The 20309-nt window shown below is 52.6% G+C and overlaps 7 protein-coding genes across 7 annotated transcripts; 3 read left to right on the top strand and 4 right to left on the bottom strand.

Moving 5' to 3' along the window:
* Positions 1-252: 252 nt before the first annotated feature.
* On the top strand, positions 253-1348 carry TGAM01_v206971 (hypothetical protein; the record flags this gene model as incomplete). The annotated part of the gene is made up of 2 exons (XM_018804271.1): positions 253-805; positions 879-1348. The coding sequence occupies 2 exons, from the start codon at positions 253-255 to the stop codon at positions 1346-1348; spliced, it is 1023 nt and encodes a 340-aa protein (XP_018662386.1).
* A 110-nt stretch (positions 1349-1458) lies between these two features.
* On the bottom strand, positions 1459-2337 carry TGAM01_v206970 (hypothetical protein; the record flags this gene model as incomplete). Its single annotated transcript, XM_018804272.1, has 2 exons — positions 1459-2044; positions 2141-2337. 2 exons carry the CDS (start codon positions 2335-2337, stop codon positions 1459-1461), a joined length of 783 nt encoding a protein of 260 aa, XP_018662387.1.
* A 372-nt stretch (positions 2338-2709) lies between these two features.
* TGAM01_v206969 (hypothetical protein) lies at positions 2710-4770 on the bottom strand (the record flags this gene model as incomplete). Its single annotated transcript, XM_018804273.1, has 1 exon — positions 2710-4770. One exon carries the CDS (start codon positions 4768-4770, stop codon positions 2710-2712), a length of 2061 nt encoding a protein of 686 aa, XP_018662388.1.
* A 794-nt stretch (positions 4771-5564) lies between these two features.
* TGAM01_v206968 (hypothetical protein) lies at positions 5565-7180 on the top strand (the record flags this gene model as incomplete). The annotated part of the gene is made up of 3 exons (XM_018804274.1): positions 5565-5575; positions 5866-6223; positions 6284-7180. The coding sequence occupies 3 exons, from the start codon at positions 5565-5567 to the stop codon at positions 7178-7180; spliced, it is 1266 nt and encodes a 421-aa protein (XP_018662389.1).
* Positions 7181-8715: 1535 nt separating this feature from the next.
* TGAM01_v206966 (STE/STE11/CDC15 protein kinase) lies at positions 8716-13678 on the top strand (the record flags this gene model as incomplete). The annotated part of the gene is made up of 10 exons (XM_018804275.2): positions 8716-8862; positions 8973-9107; positions 9214-9243; positions 9296-9360; positions 9427-9868; positions 9949-10282; positions 10348-10856; positions 10951-11442; positions 11500-11643; positions 11708-13678. 10 exons carry the CDS (start codon positions 8716-8718, stop codon positions 13676-13678), a joined length of 4269 nt encoding a protein of 1422 aa, XP_018662390.2.
* Positions 13679-14902: 1224 nt separating this feature from the next.
* TGAM01_v206967 (hypothetical protein) lies at positions 14903-16576 on the bottom strand (the record flags this gene model as incomplete). Its single annotated transcript, XM_024549986.1, has 2 exons — positions 14903-15557; positions 16173-16576. The coding sequence occupies 2 exons, from the start codon at positions 16574-16576 to the stop codon at positions 14903-14905; spliced, it is 1059 nt and encodes a 352-aa protein (XP_024405295.1).
* Positions 16577-17884: 1308 nt separating this feature from the next.
* Positions 17885-18407, bottom strand: TGAM01_v206965 (hypothetical protein; the record flags this gene model as incomplete). The annotated part of the gene is made up of 2 exons (XM_018804277.1): positions 17885-18232; positions 18327-18407. 2 exons carry the CDS (start codon positions 18405-18407, stop codon positions 17885-17887), a joined length of 429 nt encoding a protein of 142 aa, XP_018662392.1.
* Positions 18408-20309: the final 1902 nt, after the last annotated feature.

The raw sequence follows: 20309 nt of genomic DNA, 5'->3' as shown, positions 1-20309 counted from the left end.
CAATGAATGCCTTATATGACGTGGGAATTGCTGCGTTGCCGAGGCATCGGCCTAAAAACGGGCTAGAGCGGACGCTTTTAGCCATTTATAGAGCGTCAACACTTTGTTGTAGATCGCTTGCTGTATGCACGGCCAATATTATGGGACTTTACTATTAAACGCAACTGGCTCCAGCAACATAGCCAGCTTCCCCTTCTCTTGATCCAAATTTCCTTCTTCACATCCCCTAGAGCATAATAAATCGCAAATAAAATGACTACCGGAGAAAAAGACAAGAAATACGCCACAAAGGGCCTCCCACCTCCCCCAGATGTCTCTGTAACCACCATGCCCATGGCCGGTCTCCTGGTCGACGTCTACGGCCTACAAGAGCTTCCCGCGTCAGCAGCACCGACAACATGCCTGTGGCTTCTTCACCCCCGGACACGGAATAGGGCTGCTATGAATGATATTGCCAGGCGCGCAGTCCACTCCTGGAACCAGAAGGGTCAGGCAAGAGGGCTCGTGGCCTTGGCCTTTGACATGCCCAACCACGGCACGAGAATGGTGAGCGCAAAGGCCAACCTGGCGTGGGATGAGGGCGAGGGCAATGAGAATCATGGCATCGACATGTTTGGTCTGGTCAAGGGCGGGATGAGGACCATGAGCGGGTTGATGGACCAGGTGGGAAGCTATCTCGGGAGAAAAGTCGATGCACATGTGTGTCTGGGATGGAGCCTGGGAGGGCATGCGGTGTGGCAGGCGTGGTTTGGAGAGGAGAGGATTGATGCTGCAGTGGCGATTGTGGGGTGTCCGGATCTCATGAGTGAGTCTTTTTGCTTTGTCGCTGTAAGGATGATTTGGGAGCTATGTTGCTAATATGTGATACTGCAAAACAGACATGATGGCTAGTCGAGCCGAGCTGTCCAAGCTGGACTGTGGCGGAACTGGCTTCCTGGGGAGCAAATACTTCCCTGCTGACTCCGTCGCCACGGCTCGCAGATTCGATCCCAAGGGTACCCTATTCGGGACCGACGTCATTCCTGCTCTGCCGCTCTCCTCGGCTGAACAGGATCGCCTTCGCAGCATCCTTGACAGCCGTGTCCGGGGCAAGAAGCTGCTTTTGTGCTCAGGAGGCGCTGATGAGCTGGTGCCGTATTCCAAGGGGGAGGCTTTCATCAGGCTGTTGAAGGATGCGGCGGGTGGATGGTATGCCGATGGGGGCGTTGAGGTTGATGATAGAGTGTATGAGGGCGTGGGACACAGATTTGCGGCGGACATGGTGACTGATGCGGTTGCGTTTTTGATGAGGGCGGTGGCGGAGGGGCCGAGGAGGAAGAGGGAAGCTGAGAGTAGAGCGAGGATGTAGACTGAGTTGATGAAAGATGCTTCTATTTACGTAGCTCTGCCAAGTCTAGATGTCAGATGCTGTCTAAAGAATAATGAACAATAACGACATTTCCATCACGGCCAATATCATCACCATGGCCGCGGCGCATCGTCGACCAACGTCTCCATCTCACCCTCCCCTCTCGTAATCAAGCCCCCTCTACTAAATCCATCCACATCCTTTCCAAAAACCCCTTGCCATACCGCCCACGGATTCCTCCTCGCCCTCTTTCCAGCCAACTTCTCTCCCCGTCCGTGAGGATCAGCCGTCCACTCATCCACCGCCTGTCCTACGCCTTTCAACGCAACTTCGTTCTCGCCATTAATCATACCAGGCGGATCGATGCCCAGGAATCGTGTCCTCTCAAGCGGAAATCCAATGGCAGCGCAGTGGCCATCTATGAAGCGGGGCCTCTTGAATTCGTGAGAGACAATGGTTAAAGATTGGGGCCAGGCTTTGAAGTGCGTGAAGAAGAGACTGAAGCTAAAGAGCACGTTGTAGTATGAGTCTAATGCACGGTCTTCAATGAGTATTTTTGATGAAGTGACTTCGGAAACTGTTTGTGGCTTTGAATTGGGCTTGTTGATGAAAACGTGGTCGAAGAAGTTGTGCGCTGCGGCGAGGTTGCTGTAGCTCTGGGCTTCACTTAGAGGTGTTTCTCTGCGAGTTGGGCCGCTGCCATTGTACGACAACGTTAGCATCACTTATACATGTAACCAATAATACAGAAACTTGATAAAATAATCAACTGGAATTTTCTTCAATGCTTACCCTGAAAAAGCAAGCACACTGTCATCGTAGCTCTCGGCGAGAAGCTTCACTCCTAGTTTAATGTGCTCGATAAAAGTGCTTGTCTCGCCGCGCTGAAAATCGGCAATGAGCCACTCATTTTCATCAGCGCCTTTAGAAGGGCCGCCCTTCCAGATACCGTGGCAGCAGACGATTATGAGGGAGGTGGGAGCTGTCATGGTATTGGAGGCTGGTGTTGCAAAACGTTGTTCAGATCAAATCTCCCGTGTAAAGGAGGGGCTAGTGTTGGGTACATGGCTCCATTTATTCAGTAAGAGTCAGGATATCAACGACATCAACCAGAAACGTCTTTGTTGCTTCTCTTGTCATGTTTCAGTGTACTTTTCAATATTATCATCATCATCATGAAAGTGTACTCCTTGCACCACCAAATTTGATTCAATGTTGAATTTCGTAGCTATTACTACACATCGTCTTACGCAGACGACAATAGAGGCTATGTGTAAGCCGAATAATATACATACATACGGAGTCGCATACAGATAGATGCTTAACATTTCCTTCTTTTAATCCAACTCAATATTCCCATATCAGGGCTTGCCAGCTTCAGAGTCTGAACTGACACGGCCCTTTGTCAGCTTGTCAACGAGGTCATGCGCCTCTGTCGCAGCCTTCTCCTTCTCATTGTCGTCATGACGGCTTTTTCTTTTGCCGAATCGCGAGCTTCGCGCATCCGATGTAGGCACTTCTCTGGCTGCTATTTGATCAAATCGCGCGTCAAGTTTGCTCTCTAAAGAAGCAGTGGTATCTTCGTGTTGTTTGTTGGCCGTCATGCTCGCCTCTTCGTCATCGGGAAAGGGGAATTTTTGAACCTTGGGCTTCGCGGGCCGTCCAAACACCTCTTCGTGGCTCATATACTTTTTCTCAGGCAAGGCAGTATGGCCTCGGAGCTTGAACATGGCGCTGTTAAAGGCTCCGAGATGCTCCTGGTGGTGTCGCTTGAGCGTCTCCAGGCTGGCTTGTAAATCCGAGGAAACGGCGCTCGTGGGCGCAACGGTTGGCTCTTGTGCCAAGTCCTTCTCCATACTCTCTATGGCACTACGGTACCCCTGAGCTTGTTTCCTATGAAATTCCACCTGCTGCTGCAGTGCACGTATTCTCTCGGGAACGATGGAAGACTTGGGCTGGCCGCCGTGCCTCACTGCTTTAAACGCGGTATTCCGTGTGGGCGACAGATACCAGTGCCGCCGTGCTTGTTTAAACTCTCTAGCCTCTTCAGCGGTCAGCGGCCTCTTTTGCGATAGCTGGATGTAGTGCCAAAGCTGTGCGGCTCCAGGCCGCCTCGTCTTGGTCTTTCTCCTTGGCTCAACGCCATCCAGGTTGTAAAAATTCCTAATCATGTATAAGCTTCCCGTAACTATGACGGGACCCTCTCCAGCTTTTTCGCAAGCCCATTGCACGCCCGAAGCAATCCGTGAATCACCATCGTATAGCTGAGATTCATGGCTGACAATGGACTTTCCAATCTCACGGCCGAGTTCAACAGGGGCCGGGGGCGGCTCATTGGGACCAGGGAGATATTCAACAAAAGCAAAGTTATCCTGAGGCTGTACCAAGGTAGAGATGACCTGTGCAAAAGGTTTGGATTTGCTAGCCGATAAGCCCATGACCCACGAAATCGGTTCATCACCTTGGCGAACTTGATGCTGCACGTAAGAGGCCAACGCTTCGGCGCCGAGCAGATTGTGAGCGCCATCCACGAGGATAGGCTTTTCGCGACTTCCACCGGTGAGGCCAGTCACTCGAACTTGCTCTTTTCGCCCAGAGGGAAACGGTTCCATAGCCAGCAGCTTGTTAACGTCGACTTCGTAATTCGGGAATAGGTGACGGAAGGCAAGCGTAGCGCAGAGAAGATTCTGTTTCTCGTAGTCCTCCAGCTTGAACCGCTCAGTATCAAGGTTGGCCAGCAGAGGCTCTCCCTTCCATGATGGGCTGATCTGAGTACCTATACTATTTGCGTGCTGACGAAGAACTTTCATGACTGAGCTGGGATTGGTATGGTCAACAATGCAGGGCACGCCGGGCCGCATGATGCCAGCCTTGACCTTTGCGATTTCTTCAATGGTGTTGCCGAGGTATTCCTGGTGGTCCAGATCGATCTTTGTGATGACCGTAACTGATTTCTGCCTCATGATATTGGTGGCATCTGTGGCGCCGCCCATGCCCACTTCAACCACTCCGTAATTGACATGCATCTTATCAAAGACCCGAAAGGCTGCTGCCGTTTCCAACTCAAACGGCGTCAGGTTGCCAGGATCCTCTCCGGCGGCAAATCGCCAACCAGACGCAACCCTCCTGAACTTGTCCTCGATGTGCTTCACCTCCATCTCGTACATGCGGCGATTGACGTACAGGCCGTTGATGGTGACGCCATTGTGCCTCTCGGGCATGGCCGGCGACGTGTACATGCCATGGCTAATGCCGGACAGCCTGAAGAGCCCCGAGATAAGATTGCAGACCGAGCCTTTGCCATTGGTGCCGCCGACATGGACTCCCAGCCAGCCCTGCTCCTTTGGCACGACGTGGCCGATGCGCTCCAGGCCGAGGCGGATGTTGCGGTTGGCCGATGCCACCTTTTTCTCGGCCGGCATGACGGCTCTTATGCGAGCCAGCGCTCGATTAACCTCTTTGGCAGATGGCATGGGGGAGACATTCCACGAGGCCAGCTGTAGCTTTTCAGAGATAGAGCCGGTGTCGTTAGGCGGAGAGCGCCATATAGAAGAGCAGGTTGCGCGCCTCGCCGAGGAGGAGACGGAGGAGGAGAGATACGAGGCGAGGTGGTGAGTTTGGAAGCAAAGCAGAATCTCAAAATCTCAAAATCTAACACGAAATCTCACACCATCTCCACAGCCCACTACAATGCGATCAGCACATGCAAGCACCAGCCACAGCTGATAGTTTGCATGGAAACGAAAGTGTGGCTTGCGCGTGCGCATCAAAAAGTTTGCTGCTCGGCGTCCCCTAGCCAGCAGCGCCTCTAGCGCCTCGCCCCCCATCTACTGTCCCAATGCAGCGCATCTCTCCAACAATAGGCCCCGGAACCCCCAGAAGTCGCTTTCAGCCTCTCCCGCGTTGATTCAGCCTTTTCTCCCCATTCACTTCTTCTACAACCGCCTTCACTCTTTGTTCCATCAAGCCATCCGTCGCTCGCTCTTCATCTATTCCACCTTCAATCTCGTCTGCGCCCAGGACTTGATTGATTTCTCGTCTCTGTCGCAGAAAACGCGCTGCCGGGAACATCTGCCCCTGCACGCCCATCGTCATCGCTACTGGGGTCGTCGCGCCAACTGGAGAGGCGCCGCCGTCAATCCATCAAAATTTTTGTTTTCTTTGGCCTCTCGGTTATCGCCCCTTTGTATCGCATCTGCAGATACCCGCGTACGCCATGGGTCTCCCGTGAGTTTTACTTTTCCAAGCCACTGATGGGGCCAATGGCTGCCCCTGCGTGCGCTCCTCGTCTTCTGCCTCTTCTGCCTGCGGCCGACCGCGTATCAGGCGCAGCGGTCGCATCCTTGACTTGCCATCGCAGCGCGCCTTCTTCGTGTCGAGCATCTGGCCGCCTCGTCGACTAGATCTTCGGCTGCGCAGCGAATTCCCTGCATTCACGTTGCCCGATGTACTTTGCCTCTTCCATCTCGTCCCCAGCGTCGCAGTTATCTCGACTAATCAATCTGCCGCCATGACAGACTCTTCGTTGCGCCTGTTGAGACCGATCTACCTGCCAAACAGCCAAAGCATGATGCGCTTTCTCTTGCTCGCTCCGGCATCAGGCGCTCAACATACGTGGAAAGGCGCGATCGACGGCATCCTAGGAGACGACGCATTTCCGACCTGCCGGTTTCTGCTCCCGGGCGCGAGGCGCTGAGAGATGTGACCTCTGGGGGCGAACGGCAGAGGGACGGCCTGGAGGAACAGATGAGCTCCCTCTATGGTGGTACTTGGCACGGCGTCGATACATCGGGGAGAGCGGAAGAAGGCGGCCAGGAAGGCGAGATTGGGTGGTGGAGTTCTGACCCTCGACTGCGGCCTAGGCATGCGCGCATCGTAAGCTGCTCTCCAGTCGCCTTTTCAACGTCGATAGACTGCTAACAATCACAAACGCAGGCCGCCGTGATAAGCAATCCCAGGCGCAGCCGCAGCCCCCTCCCCCCATCGATTGGCTCGGTAATCCCTGGTAGCTTTATCCCCAGCAACCGCCTTCCCCCATTTCGTCTCCTTGACGGAGAACTGGAGAGGATACCTTTTGAACCCTCAACGTCCCTCGACGACGTGTCCACTTTGGACAGATACAGATCTCTTCGCAGAAACCAGTCACGAATGTATCGAGCCTTGCTATCTAGGCGCTCCCAGCCTGATGAGCGTCATTCGCGCACTCAACCGGTAGATGGTCTGGGAGACCGCGACAGAAGCCTGAGCCCGGAGGGTTGGGATACATTGCGCTCAACGCTGACGCCTGATCCACAGCCGCCCAGCGCAGGCTCTTCGTTTGTATCTGCGGCGGCCACCCAAGGTGCAGGCCCTTCCAATCCTCCCCCCTCCGCTCCAGAACTGCCTGACGGGACTATGGACCCTGCGTGCGAATCCGGCCACGAAAATTCCGACGACGAGGATACCTATTTTGGGTACCCTGGATATCGTGGCATTCGTCACGCCCACCGACGAATCCGCCAATTAGTTCCCGAGTACAACTTGGATGGGCCGTCGGACGGGCCACGTTCCCAGCAAACTCAATCTTCGGGGCCCTCGGGCGATGTTCTAGCAAATCATTATTCCCAACTATTATTTGGCCAAACCGGGTCAGAGGACGAAAGACGACTTGATCGGCTCCGACTAATCCGTGATGAATCCTCTGGAAGTGGACCAAGCACTCATACAGGAGATGAAGAATGGTTAGGCATGCAGCGAATCGTGAGGAGTCTCGCAGCGAGAGAAGATATCCCAGACGAATGGTGGGCTGGGGCCGGCCTGAATCGAACACTGCCTCGAGAGGGGTCAAACTGAGATTCTCATCCACCACGCATCACCCTCGTTCGCAAGTAAAGCAGTGTGCTTTTGGAGAGCGTAGATGCATTCGCATGGCTGCTGAAATTTCATTCATCGGTCCATGGCTGACTTATTGGCTTGGTTATTCGTTGGTTTGCTTGATTGTTATTCATTCACCAGCTTTTTCTTTTTACATTCTTATTTTCCTCTCTTTTAACATTAGCATGGAAGAGAGTATAACAACAGCAGATTGGGATGTTGATATTCACAATGCGGAAATGACATGTATGACTATGATAATGGAACGAATTAGGGGAGACAGCGGGAAAGGAAAGCGTTTTGAAAAATGTGGTGATGTTGGCATTATTTATTTATATCGCGGGCTCAAAGAAGCCCCTCGCACTCAAGGCATACAATTAATAAATAAAGATCCATATCGTTTGTTTTGGTTCGTTGTCTCCCATATGTTTCACAAGTGATTTTCTATTATTCCCGAGTGTGTTTACTTATAAGCGTGTAATATTCTCTACTCTACACATAATTACGTAAACCAATCTTGTGATGCTCGCAGCAGTCAATACTATTTGGGCTCTAAGGTTTGGTTAATATGCCTAGGCGGAAACTTTGAGATCCGATTAGCCATTCCTGCGCATCCATGATTTGCAAGCAAGAGGCCAAGGGGGGGCATTGGATGGCCTCAGAAGGGTATAGAGGCATCATTTGTAGGTAACATATCAGATTCTAGCAAGCTCATGGGATCCATAAGTATAAACTCAAGTGTAAACTCTGCTCAACGATGGATGGTTCTAGCGGTGGCTGTTCGAGGGCTAATTGGGACCGTGTGGGGTTCAATGTTATTTAGACTGCTGCCATCTTGATGATGTTCCCTCGTGTAAGAAGTCTGGTGCGGATGTGCCCTTTTCAGGGCGCTGCGCCAGCTGTATCAGCAAGGTCGACGCTGCACCGGCCACTATCAAGGCTCAGGGCACCCGCCACAGGCCCTTATTAGGCGGCAGCTATCTACAAGAGCTCCCCCGTAGGTACCCAAAACCAACTCCACAGCTCTCGTCCAGAGCACCGGAATTGGGGACCGCAACTCGACGGCACGCGCTCTCGGGCAGATCCAGTCCGCGCTCTCGTCTCTTTCTCCTCCTCCTTTCATCTTCATCTCCTTGTCCTGCTCTCTTCATATTTTTTCCTTCTCTCTCTTCCTCGCCGGCCTCCATGCGTGAGCCTCTTCCCTGTCGCAGCGATTCTCCCCCGCCGCCGCCTTTTCGATGAATGCCGCCCACCCTCTGAAATAATTCGGGCGAATGCGAGCGATACACGAAGCTACAGACCCATCGGCGGGCATGCCATCGACTCCCCTGCGGATCTTTTTTCTTCCAACTCGCCATTCGCTACGATTTTGCCTGCCGCCGAGGCAGAGAGTTTTGCAAGGCTGCGCAGATCAACGAGAGGAGGGGGGAAAAACTACAGCGGACGTCGTCGACCTGCGATCCTTGCAAGCTTCAGCAAGATAAGACGAGTGGCAGAACGACACAGCGAGCGAGATGCCGGCAGAGAACATATATCCCGCTAGCAATGGGCGGTTCGCCGGAGGGACCCCGAGAGAGAGATCCTCAACCCAGTCTACACCGTCACGCAAAGAGAGGGCAAGGGAGAACGCAGCGATGCAGGACCCAGGGCTGAAGGACTATGTATGTGCCGACCCTTGACGCATAGATGCCAATTCGAATCAGCAGTGGTGGCGAAATGAGAGAATGCTTTTTTTGCTGAAACTTGGAGAGTTTGCTGACCGGAAAGACAGCGTCTGGGCGAATGTATCGGAAAGGGAGCCTTTGGGTCGGTGTACAAGGCGTTCAACTGGGGCACTGGAGAGGCTGTTGCTATCAAGCAGATCAAGCTGACGGATCTGCCAAAGAGCGAATTGCGGATGATGGAGGTGAGTCCATGGCGGCATGACAGGATCTGGATACCTTCCTATACAACTTCTTCATATCTGCACATCTCACCAGACATGTGGGCGATACTAATTGTGTGTCTGCCAGAGCGAAATTGATCTGCTCAAGAACCTTTTGGTAAGAGAAACCCCCTAAGTAGAGCTGACTGAGAGAAGCTAACCACGTGAAGCATGACAACATCGTCAAGTACATCGGTTTCGCCAAGACTGCCGACTGTCTCAACATCATTTTAGAGTAGGCAATTCGAAACCAGCAGCTCTACTTGGATATGAATTACGACTGACGTCATCATTTCTGCAGATATTGCGAGAATGGCTCCCTACACTCAATATGCAGAGAGTACGGCAAGTTCCCTGAGAATCTGGTCGGTGTCTACATGACCCAGGTTCTCCAGGGCCTTCACTATCTACACGACCAGGGTGTCATCCACCGTGACATCAAGGGCGCCAACATCCTCACCACCAAGGACGGAACGGTCAAGCTTGCCGACTTTGGGGTCTCGACTAGCACACTGGCTGGTGGCCAGGATAAGGAGGCGCAAGTCGTAGGCACCCCGTACTGGATGGCCCCCGAGATTATTCAGCTTTCGGGAGCCAGCTCCGCTTCGGACATCTGGAGCGTTGGCTGTACCGTTATCGAGCTTCTTCAGGGCAGGCCGCCTTATCACAACTTGGCAGCTATGCCGGCACTGTTTGCCATTGTCAATGACGATCACCCTCCATTGCCCGAGGGTATATCAGCTGTGCGTCTTGAGGATAATACCCTTCTCTGTTGAAAGGTAGAATGCTAGATATCATACGAAATACTGACTTGGACAAATAGGCAGCCCGAGACTTTCTCATGCAGTGCTTTCAGAAGGATCCCAACCTCAGAGTGTCAGCTCGCAAGTTACTAAGGCATGCCTGGATCGTAGGATGCCGCCGCACTGATGCGCCGGTCTCGAAGCCACCGGCCAACTTCAATGAGGCCGTCGAGGAGGTCAAGCAGTGGAACAGAGCGCTTAATTCTTCGGGAACCTCACTTCGTGTATCCACCGGCTCCGATGGCTTGTCTCGGTATTCTGGTGGAACGCCCAAGGGCCGCCTGAGCCTCGCCAAGCCCAGGCTGAGCGCGGGTGCGGGTGCGGGTGCAAGTGCCTTCAAGCTGGCTGAGTTAGGTACGCCAGCATTCTCAATTGAATGATGCTTGCCCATAACGGTTAAAGCTGACATTGTAACTCAGATGATGACAACTGGGATGACGACTTTGCGACGGCAATATCTCCCAGTGCTTTGCAGCTACCGCATCTGAGGCCACAGGACAATTTTGGAGGCCTTCTTTCTGCTGACAAACTCAAGGCCTTTGCGTCGGTCAATGATCTCCGGAGTGAAAATAACTACGACGAAGATTTTGAAGGCGATATGATGACGATAAAGGGACCGAATCAGCAGGCCTACATCGAAGCACAAGAGCAGACAATTCGACCAATGTCAAGGAAAGCCATAGCACCGAAGCTTCCATCGCCACCAAAAATGCTGCATCAACGATCCAAATCGAGCATGGATCCGGCAGTAGTTTCACCCAACCTATCTAAAGCGAAATCGCCTCCGAAATCACACTTTGGGAACAAATTCGAGCTGCCCCCTCGCCCTGGCGCCATGTTCCGAGAACAAAGCTCTGAAGACTACTCTGATCTCTTCTCTGATGACGATAGTGTGTTTGACCAGAAGGTTCATCAAGCGGTCCGAAAGGTGAGGCTCCTATATTGTTGCATTTACTTTTTTCCCTTAATCTTTCACAAATTTGATGTGACAGTCATGCTGATATTGCAATGCTTTCTTTCAGGGTCTTCGCCAACCTGATGCACCTCAGCTCTTCCATCCATCTGACCTCACTAGCTTGCCCCGGTCAATGCAGACAATAGACGGGAGTGTAAGAAAAAAGGGCCCTTCGAGGCCGTCAGTTCTCCCCGATCGTCCCATGAGACGCACTCGCTCGTCTATCGAGATCCAGAAGTTCGCCGAAGATGATGACGAGGACTTTTCTGACATATTCGGGCCCGAAGAATCAATAGCTGAAAAAGAAGAAAGCGAACGAGGATCCGAAGAAGCCGGCCTTATGCTCATGTCAAGGATCTCAGGAAACTCTTGGCTGGGCGATGAAGACGACGAAGATGACCCCTTTGCGTCCATGGATCCAGGGTGGGATGAGATGGACATGGACGCAAAGATTGCGCGAGACAGACATGCGCGTCTCGCAGAGAAAGTGGAAGAAATGGTTGGCCTTTTGAAAATGACAGAAGGCGAGGAGTATTTGGCAGATCTTGCTGTCGAATTAGTAAGTCGTATCAAGGTGGCGAGCGCTTTGAGTTTGAAGCTAATCGAGAGAACCTAGCTGAATCTACTCTGGGAAAATCCAGATGCGAAAAATTTAATCATCACCGCTCACGGATTGCTTCCTCTTTTGGAAATTCTAGAGCCTTGTACAGTGAAGAGCAAACATCACCTGATTTACCATTTGCTTCGACTTGTCAATACGGTAAAGGCTTCCCTTTGGATATACAAGACATGAGCTTTCTCCTTTCTAATCTGGAAATATATAGATTATCCTCGACGATGTTGAAATTCAAGAGAATCTGTGTTTCGTTGGTGGCATACCCATCATCACGAAATTTGCTGCCCGCCAGTATTCCAACGAGATTCGTCTTGAAGCAGCCGCATTTGTCCGCCAGATGTATCAGACCTCGACTTTGACGCTACAGATGTTTGTTTCAGCAGGTGGTTTGAACGTTCTTGTCGAATTCCTAGACGAAGATTACGATAGCTCTCGAGATCTTGTGCTTATCGGTGTAAACGGCATTTGGAATGTGTTTGAGCTACAAGGGCCAACTCCCAAAAATGACTTTTGCAGAATCTTCTCGAGAAGCAAAATTCTTTACCCGCTAGCGCTTGTTCTACACCGAGTTCTCGACGAAGAAGGGGAGGATGAGTTCAGTGAGCTTATTGAAGGGCGTATTGTGAATATCTTTTACCTCTTCAGCCAGGCTGAGAATTACGTCAAGGAGGTGGTGGCAGATCGACAGGTGCTGAAGAGCGTCCTCAAAGATCTCCGACGAATGACGCCGATCCACCAGATCACCATGCTCAGGTTCATCAAGAATCTTTCCATGCTCTCAACCACCATCGAATCACTGCACTCCGCTGATGCCATTGACTTCCTCATCGACCTGTTAAGCTACAGCATGAAGAAGAATCACAAACACCTCCGCGAGATCTCTAATCAGGTTCTCAACACGATGTTCAACCTCTGCCGGCTAAGCAAAGAAAGGCAGGAAGACGCAGCTGTTGGAGGCATCATCCCGCTGTTGCTACGGATCATGAAGACAGACCGGCCGCCGAAGGAATTTGCCCTGCCGATTCTCTGCGACATGGCCCACTCCGGATCAAAGGGACGACGGTACCTTTGGCAAAACAAGGGCCTCGATTTCTATGTCTCCCTATTGTCTGACCAGTACTGGCAGGTCACTGCGCTGGACGCCATCTTGGTGTGGCTGCAGGAGGAAACGGCCAACGTGGAGAGCCACCTGATGGACAACAACTTCTCGCGAGCCATCGTCTCTTGCTTTGGCACTAATAGGCTCAACGCATTTGACTTTAACCTTTTAGAACCGCTGCTGAAGCTTCTTCGACTGAGCCCGGGACTGACGGTATCACTAGCAAAGCCCGAAATGTTTGCCGGAATTACCCAGCGGCTGGGGCATAAGAAGGCGGTGGTGCGGCTAAACTTGCTGCGTCTTGTGCGTGCCATTATGGACGTCTGTGAGCCAGGGTTTCTCGGTAGCGGAGACGGCGCCAGGACACTCAACAGCGCCCAGATGCGGTCTCTCATGGACTCGATCCAGATCTTGGCAGAGAAGGATTCCGCGGTGCTTGTTCGCAATCTTGCTTCAGAGCTGGTCAAGTCGCACTCTTCATACCCGCCCCCGGTCATGATGATGAACCAGGGAATGGCGTCTTCCACGTCGGTCAACTTATCCTCTTCCAGGCGCGGATCACGGCACAACACAAACTACACCCCGGTGGGCATGCAGTCCCCAATGTCCATGACTCCTCAGACACCAACGCACAGGAGCAGAGGCAGCATAGCAAGCAATGCCTACATCGAAGTCGCTGCCAGTCCTCGGCGCTCAGGAGCACTCGACCGAGAGAACGTCGTATATCGACCTCACAGCCGAGAAGGGCCTACAAACTTTCCTCGGCGCGTTAGCAACGACTCGAGCTCAGCGGCCAGTAGCGGTGGCAGCAGCTCCGGCGGTTACGTGCCAGCAGTGAAGAGTAGACTTCCGCGAACGCCTCTAGCAGCGAGCATCCAGGGCCGCAGCAGCGCAGGGATGCTCAGAGGAGAATTCATGGCCCCAATGGTAGTCCGCAGCGAGAGCAACTTGAGCAGCAGAGGCGAGAGCGGACCTCGGCCGAATAGCAGCAATAACAGCGTGGGAATGATTTCGACGCCAAAGGCGAGGCATAAAACGTCTTCGTCGTCGATTGAAGTCATGAGACAAGCAAGTCGATAAGACGAATACTTATTCCAAATTCAAACGAACATTACGAAAAGAGAGAGAGAGATTCACTAGTCAACAGAATATACAAATGAATGACTAAGAAACGACTAAGCATCTATTAACGATATAATATGTTTTTTTTTTCCTTTTTTCAAAATCAATGAAAGCAACGATAATGAGGTATAAAAGGAAGGAAGGGAAGGACGGAAGAGGGAAAGACAAAGAGTAAAAGAAAAAGCAGATGTAATTACACTTAAATCATGATCAAGTGTTATAGAGAAGAGAAGAGTTTTTTGATGGCTCTTTTTTTTTTTTTTTTTTGGCTTAGAAATTAACCAGGAGAGAGAGAGGAGGGATAGACTTGAAAAGGATTGGCTTTTGATCTTTGTTGACTTTCTTTATTTGCATGGCTACTCTATGTTGATCAATTCATACAATTACAAAAGCAGGTATATATACATATACAATTCATCGCTTTAGCATCACATCAAAGCACGAGTCTGTTTTGGCCCATCAACTTATATTCATGTGCTTATCTGTAAAAGCTTATCACTACCCATGTCCCAACCCTAGAGCTCCCTCCATCCTAGTCAATCCAGTCCTGTGTGACAAGTCAAAAACCATACGCGCTCGAGTAAACAGAGCAACAAAGATGCGTAAAGAAAGAATACCAAGGGGTGCACGTTTTCGTGATGTCTGCCATGCCAGGCCCGCTGGATGAGTCTTGCGTCCTCTCGGCTCGCGCGCTTAGGGGTCTACCCTCGAGGAGGTAGCAGTTTGTTTGTGTCTCCCGCCCTCTTTGATATTGTCGTCTTTCACTAGTCGTATAAGTTTTCAACTTGTCACCATAAAACAAAACTGTTCCCTGGGCAATCGCCCCCTTGGTCCGGTTCGGAGAGAAGAAAAAAAAAAAAGAAAATCCGTGTTTTAAAGGACAGTCGAGAAGTGAATTATAAAATAATCATTGATAAGAGTATGACCATGACTTGGCCTCACGCACATTAAGCACGCATTCATCCATGCGAGGCTGCCTTTGTTGTAGAAAGAAAATGAAGAATAATAGCAGAGGCGAAAAGCTGTCGAGATCGACATTGTGGTCGATGTATAAATGCAATTCGCAGGTCCAAAGGGTCATGTCAAAAAGTAGAGTCCGGGAGCGTCAAGTCATAAGAATTATAATAATGAGAAAGGCAAAGAAGAATAAGGTATAAAAACACATGCGACTTGAGCTTTTGTTTATGCCACAGAAGCCATCTTACGCTTCTCAACGCTGGTCAGAACCAGTCTGGGGGCCTTGCGCTGACCATCTGCAGCCTCCTGTGATTTGGATGCTCGCAGAGCACCATTCTTGAAAACATCGGCAAACGAGTTGCTGTCGCTCTCAGAGCCAGAGTTGCTGTCAACGCTGCCGCGGACCTTTTGCCGCGAGCTAGGTCGGTCTGAGCCGATAGCGCCCCAGCCGCCAGCAGCAGAGGCTCGCGAAGTACGGCATTCCACCTCACCAGCTAAGCTGCCTGAGCCACTACGTCCAGAGTCAGACTCGTTGTCAGTGATGGGCGTCGCTGACTCTTCAGCCGTCTCGGAGACGGGGCTCATGCTGCCGCTGGAGCTGCCAGATCCTTTGCGGCGCTCCAGACCAGCACGAACAAGGTTGTGGACGGCCGATCGTCGGGTGCGAGTAGCAAAGTTCTTGCTGCCCTCGTATTTGGCCGTGGGTTTCGCTTTCAGCTCGTCCATGGAAGGTGGCCCGCGAGGTTGACGGATTGGATGCTCACCAGCCCGAGCCTGACCAGGGCCATATCCACCAGTGGCAGGGGTGGGGAAGGTGGCCGTCTTGGGCGCAGGAGACTTGCCAGCGTCCCCTGCTGCTGCGGCGGCGGCTGCCAGCACGCTGTTAACGGCGAGAGAGGATGACTTCTTATGTCCGCGTCGGAAGGCGTTGGCAGATGGTGGAGGAAGAGGAGTGACCTCGGTAGGAGAATCGAAGCGGCGTGGGGGTGAGGCGCCACGGAACGAGCCCTGCTGGCCCTCAGGAGGCGGCGAAACCTGGACACGAGGGGTGCCCTGCTGCTGCTGGCGAGACTGCTGCTGCATCATCTGCATTTGCTGCTGGAAGTTGTTGAAGCCGGGAGTCATGGGCTGCTGCTCAACGCTAATGGAAGAAACAGCCTTGGCGGCCGAGGTATCGACGTAGTATTGGCCGGTAGCGGAATCGTAGTAGACTTGTTGGCCTTGAGCGGCGGCGGCCTGTGCGGCGAGATGTTGCTGCTGCTCGTAGAAAGCGGCGGCTTGCTGCTGAGCAAGCTGGTTGTTGCCGAGGTTGAGTTGCTGGAATTGCTGGGCTGCGGCCTGGACGCTCCTGAGCTGCTGCTGAAGTCTCTGCTGCTGCTGGGCAAGATACATGTTTGTAGCGACAAGCTGGGCATAGAGGTTGGGATCCATCTGCTCTTGCAGCTGCTCATCCATGGACAGCTGGGGAGGAGCGAGTACTTGGTCAACCGTGTACTGCTGTCCCACTTGATTGGCATAGTGATGCTGCTGCTGCTGTTGCTGCTGCTGCTGCTGATGTTGCTGGCCATATTGAGGGAAAGCGGTCAGGGGAGGGTTGTAAACATTACCCTGCCCATAGCCGTATCCGTTCCGAGCGAATTGCTGCATAGGACCATCGGCACCAGTGGGCGACATGGGACCAAAGGAAGCCGCCGCAGCAGACTTGGGGGCCGTTCTCAGGCCCGCAAGCAGATGAGAGCGGCTGGTACGGGGAGTTGGAATGCCGCCGTCCTGGTTTTTGTTGCCCTGCTTAATGGTATCAAAAGAGAGCGGCTTGATGTTCTGGCTGCCGCGGCGCGAGGCCAGGCCACCGGGAGAAACAAAGTTGGAAGACATCTGAGCGAGACTGCCTGCGTCCATGGCTCAGAAAAAGAAAAGGAAAATGGTGCTTGAAAATGAGGTGATGTGACGAAGAATCGGGCGTTGCGGACGAGCCGAATCAACAGATTCAAATGTCTAATGCGGTGCGAAAGAGATTAGAAGTCTAATATGCGGTAGAATCGAGATTTGATAAAATGCGGAAGCGATGCTTTGAATCGAAGGCTGACGAAGAATGAACCGTCGAGCAAAGACAGTTCAAAAGGACGAGAAAAGCCGAGGAGAAATGAAGAAAAAGGTCGAAAATCCAAGAAATTGTAGTATGTTCACAAGAAGCAGAAGAAATCTCCGAGCATCAAACGACGGAGGGCGAAAATTAAATCGGCGTGATGCAAGGAGAGGAAAAAGATTGTTTGGAAATCAAATGAAGGATGGTTCCAAAGCAAAGCAGATTTTTTTGCAAAGGGAAGTGACGAGTTAATAACGAGTAAGCGACGCGCCAAGAGATGGGCTGCAATAGAGTTGAGCTTTCCGTCAAGGTTAAAACCCAAGCAGGTGATGCTTGAGGTTGAAAAGGCTAAAACGGAAAAGGGGGCGCGTGCGATTTTCGCGATGGTGGCGGCAAAAAGGCACGAAAGTAAAAACTCGTGTTTAACGTGTCCAAGGTTCCAGCTAGGCGGTCTTCGAGAAGCGCGACAAAGGTCTTGGGCGGTCCGTGTATTTCCTTGTAGTGAAACGACAAAACAAGCTTTGCGGCGTCCCAAATGCTGCGTTATCAACGATCGGTCGAATGAGATATGCTGGAGCGATGCGGTCTTGACGAAAGCAAGGAGCGGTCGAAGAATAATTACAGTCGATTAACGGCGGTCACAAGTGAATGCGCTTTCCATAAAAAATTGCTGTCGGTCTCCTTAAACTGTCCTCTTTGTCCCTGGGGAGTTGTCGAAATCTTTTTTTAATCCTTTTTTGGTTGAAGTCTTTTTTATTCTTTATTCCACGAGCCGAAAAGTCCCGTTGTGCGAGATTGAAGCGATATACGCGCAGCGGTGAATGAAGGGCGAGTAGAGGCGAATCCGCAACGAAAAAAAGACGAGACTCGAAAAGCGAAGAGATTGAAAATAAGGCGAGGCAAGAAGAGGCCACTGAAGGGAGAAGAGAGAGGAGAAAATAATAAGAGGCGGTGTAAATGGTGATGGGACAAAGACGGACGGAGGTGGAGGAAGGGTGGAGAGGAGAAGATTGGAGAGAGAGAGAAAAAAGAAGAGAAAAAAAAAAAAGAGCTGGTGGCGTAGAATTAATTGCAGGTGGCCGGAGGGAGAGGCAAAATGAGGAGCCCAGCGGGAAAACGCGCTAGACAGGAGGCGACGGTGGAGGAGGGTGCGCTGAGGGCCCTAAAACCGCAGGTGGACCTAGGGGACCAGACCCCTGAGCAGCGACAATGGGCGAGAGGCAGAAGCCCAGGGCGCCGTGACAGGCCACTGACAGCTGGGCGAGGGCGCTGCTAGCGGTGGAGGGGGCAGCAGCGCGAAGCCCACCGCCAGTCACAGGCCGCGGCGCAGAGGCTGGGCGGGGCGAGGCTGCGGCATGGCGGCCAATGAGCAGCGGCTGCAGCACCTGCCAGGAACTAGAGGCGCTGTTTGGCTGCTGTTTGGCTGCTGGGATGGCTGCTGGATGGCGCAAGTCAGAAGCCGCAGGACGCTGGCGTGTGGCCAATCAGGGCGGCGAGGAGGCCCGAGGGATTCGATTCTCAGCAGATTCCCAGATGGTACTAGTAGCAGTGTACGGGCAGTACCTGTACTTGAACACGCTTGGAGCCTCTTGCGGGGCGATGGAAACGCCAGGGCTCGGGAGCTCCATGTGCTCTTTTGCCCATACTGTACCCCGGCAATTGCACCTGTAGCTTACAAGTGCCTACTTTTACATCAATGCGATCAATAGGCACCAGACGAGGACAAACACAAATAAAACAAGAATAAAACGACACCCAGCTCGGGCCACGCCGAATGCGCCATGTGTCAGGCCTTGCTGTTCCCTCCAGTCTCTAGCAACTCGCAACTTGCCGCGTGACAAGCGCCCAAGATGGAGCAGCCCCATATTCTCGACGCGCAAGCAGGTAGCCGGTACCTGCTTTGCTCTGCTCTACTCCTCTCCAACTGACTACCTTAGACAGACAGACAGACAGACCCCCTCCGCAGAAGCCCGATGGCTGCCCAACCCCTGCTCAACTCTCTCTCCTCGCAAAATAGCAACATTGAACACTCTCTCCCTGCAGCGGGGATTCCTCCCTCAGCGCTCAGGGGAAAGTACCGGTACCAGCACACCAACTTCTGTCGCTCGCGCCGGTCCCTAGCCAATCACAGCGCACGCTGCACTGGGACCTCGTACATGACGACACCCTCAAGCAACGCATCTCTGCTTCTTTCGCTCTGGTTCTCCGCTTCGCCCGAGGCGGGAGCTTCGCATTACCAATTCGTGCCGCAAGAGTCATTTACTCTGCTTGGCCGACCGAGGAAGAGAAGCAAGAAGAACAAATACGGCGACGACGGGAACGCCCTCTACGCATCGTCAGCATCATCATCAGCGGCTTCAGTGTCATCGTCATCATCGCAAAGTCCACCAAACCGGCACGTGAGGCGCAGAAATAAAAAAAAGGGCGTTTTTCTTGTACAAGCACTGGACTAATAATCTCCAGTCAATCAGGAACAGCCACGATGTCGACCACCGCCGTAAGAATCCCTAGTCCAACGACTCGAGGATTGGCGGGGCCCAGTTGTTTGGCTCCCGTCGAGTCCTCTGCACGAACGCTTCTCGTCTTTTGCCGGTAGCGCGCCTAGTTTGCTACGGCTGGCGTTGGCTTTTGCTTTTCCGTCCAGGAATCCGGGTCGGGCCAGACCAGATCAAGTCTTGCGTCTAGGATGCTCTAGACTCAGCTGCGAATGGTTTCACACGGGCACTGCTATCAGATGCTGGTCGTCTTCAAGGTACGGCTGGTTCCGCATCGAGAGCCAGCGCGCATCGTCTTTGCATCCATCAATGGCTGCTCCGTCCAGAGTGCTACCGCAACACCTGCATTCTGCTCCCATGCTTCTACAATTAGAACATGGGTCCCCCTGAAGGCCATGCCAGTCCCCATCCAGATCGTCGACTCCACGCAGCAGTGCCTCCCGTGTTTCATGTCGCCCTGCTAGCCCATCACACGGCAGACCAGCGCAATGGACACGTACCAGTGGGAGGTACCACCAGAATAGAACGCTCATCTAAATTTCGCTTTCCTGGCTGGCTCGTCAGCCTCGCTTTGGCCACGATGAACAGCCATATCTTACAAGTACAGTCATCCAAATGTTGGCCCTGCGTGCGTATCTGTCCTGAAACATGCCCCGAGTCCCCTCGCGCGCATGTCTCTGCTCCAGGCTCGTGCAGGCTGCGACGAGACTATTGAAATCTTAATGCTATGCCTGTCGCCAAGCCGGGGCTTCTTCGAGGTTTGCCGCAGCCTTGCTCTGCCTGATTGCCTCTTGCAGGAGCAAAGGGGCCGTGGTGGTAGCAGTACACGATGCTGCTAGTCCTGGTGCTGGGCAACCTGGCATTCTAGCTGTACTCGTACAAGCAGGCATCAGTCAATTTCGGGGGCTCTCGAAAGGCTGACAGGCCTTCTCAAACGAGATCACCCATCCCATACGAAACAGTCCCATCCATCAATGACGAGACGAGGGGAGACGCGGCCCACTGACGAATACAGTACGGGGGCATCTCTCTCCTGCTCTACTACTGTGCC

This window comes from Trichoderma gamsii (genome assembly GCF_001481775.2).
Source record: "Trichoderma gamsii strain T6085 chromosome Unknown Scaffold_24.2, whole genome shotgun sequence".
Taxonomy (NCBI): Eukaryota; Fungi; Ascomycota; class Sordariomycetes; order Hypocreales; family Hypocreaceae; genus Trichoderma; species Trichoderma gamsii.
Note: the sequence above shows the minus strand (reverse complement) of the source record. Positions and strands in the feature narration are given on the sequence as shown.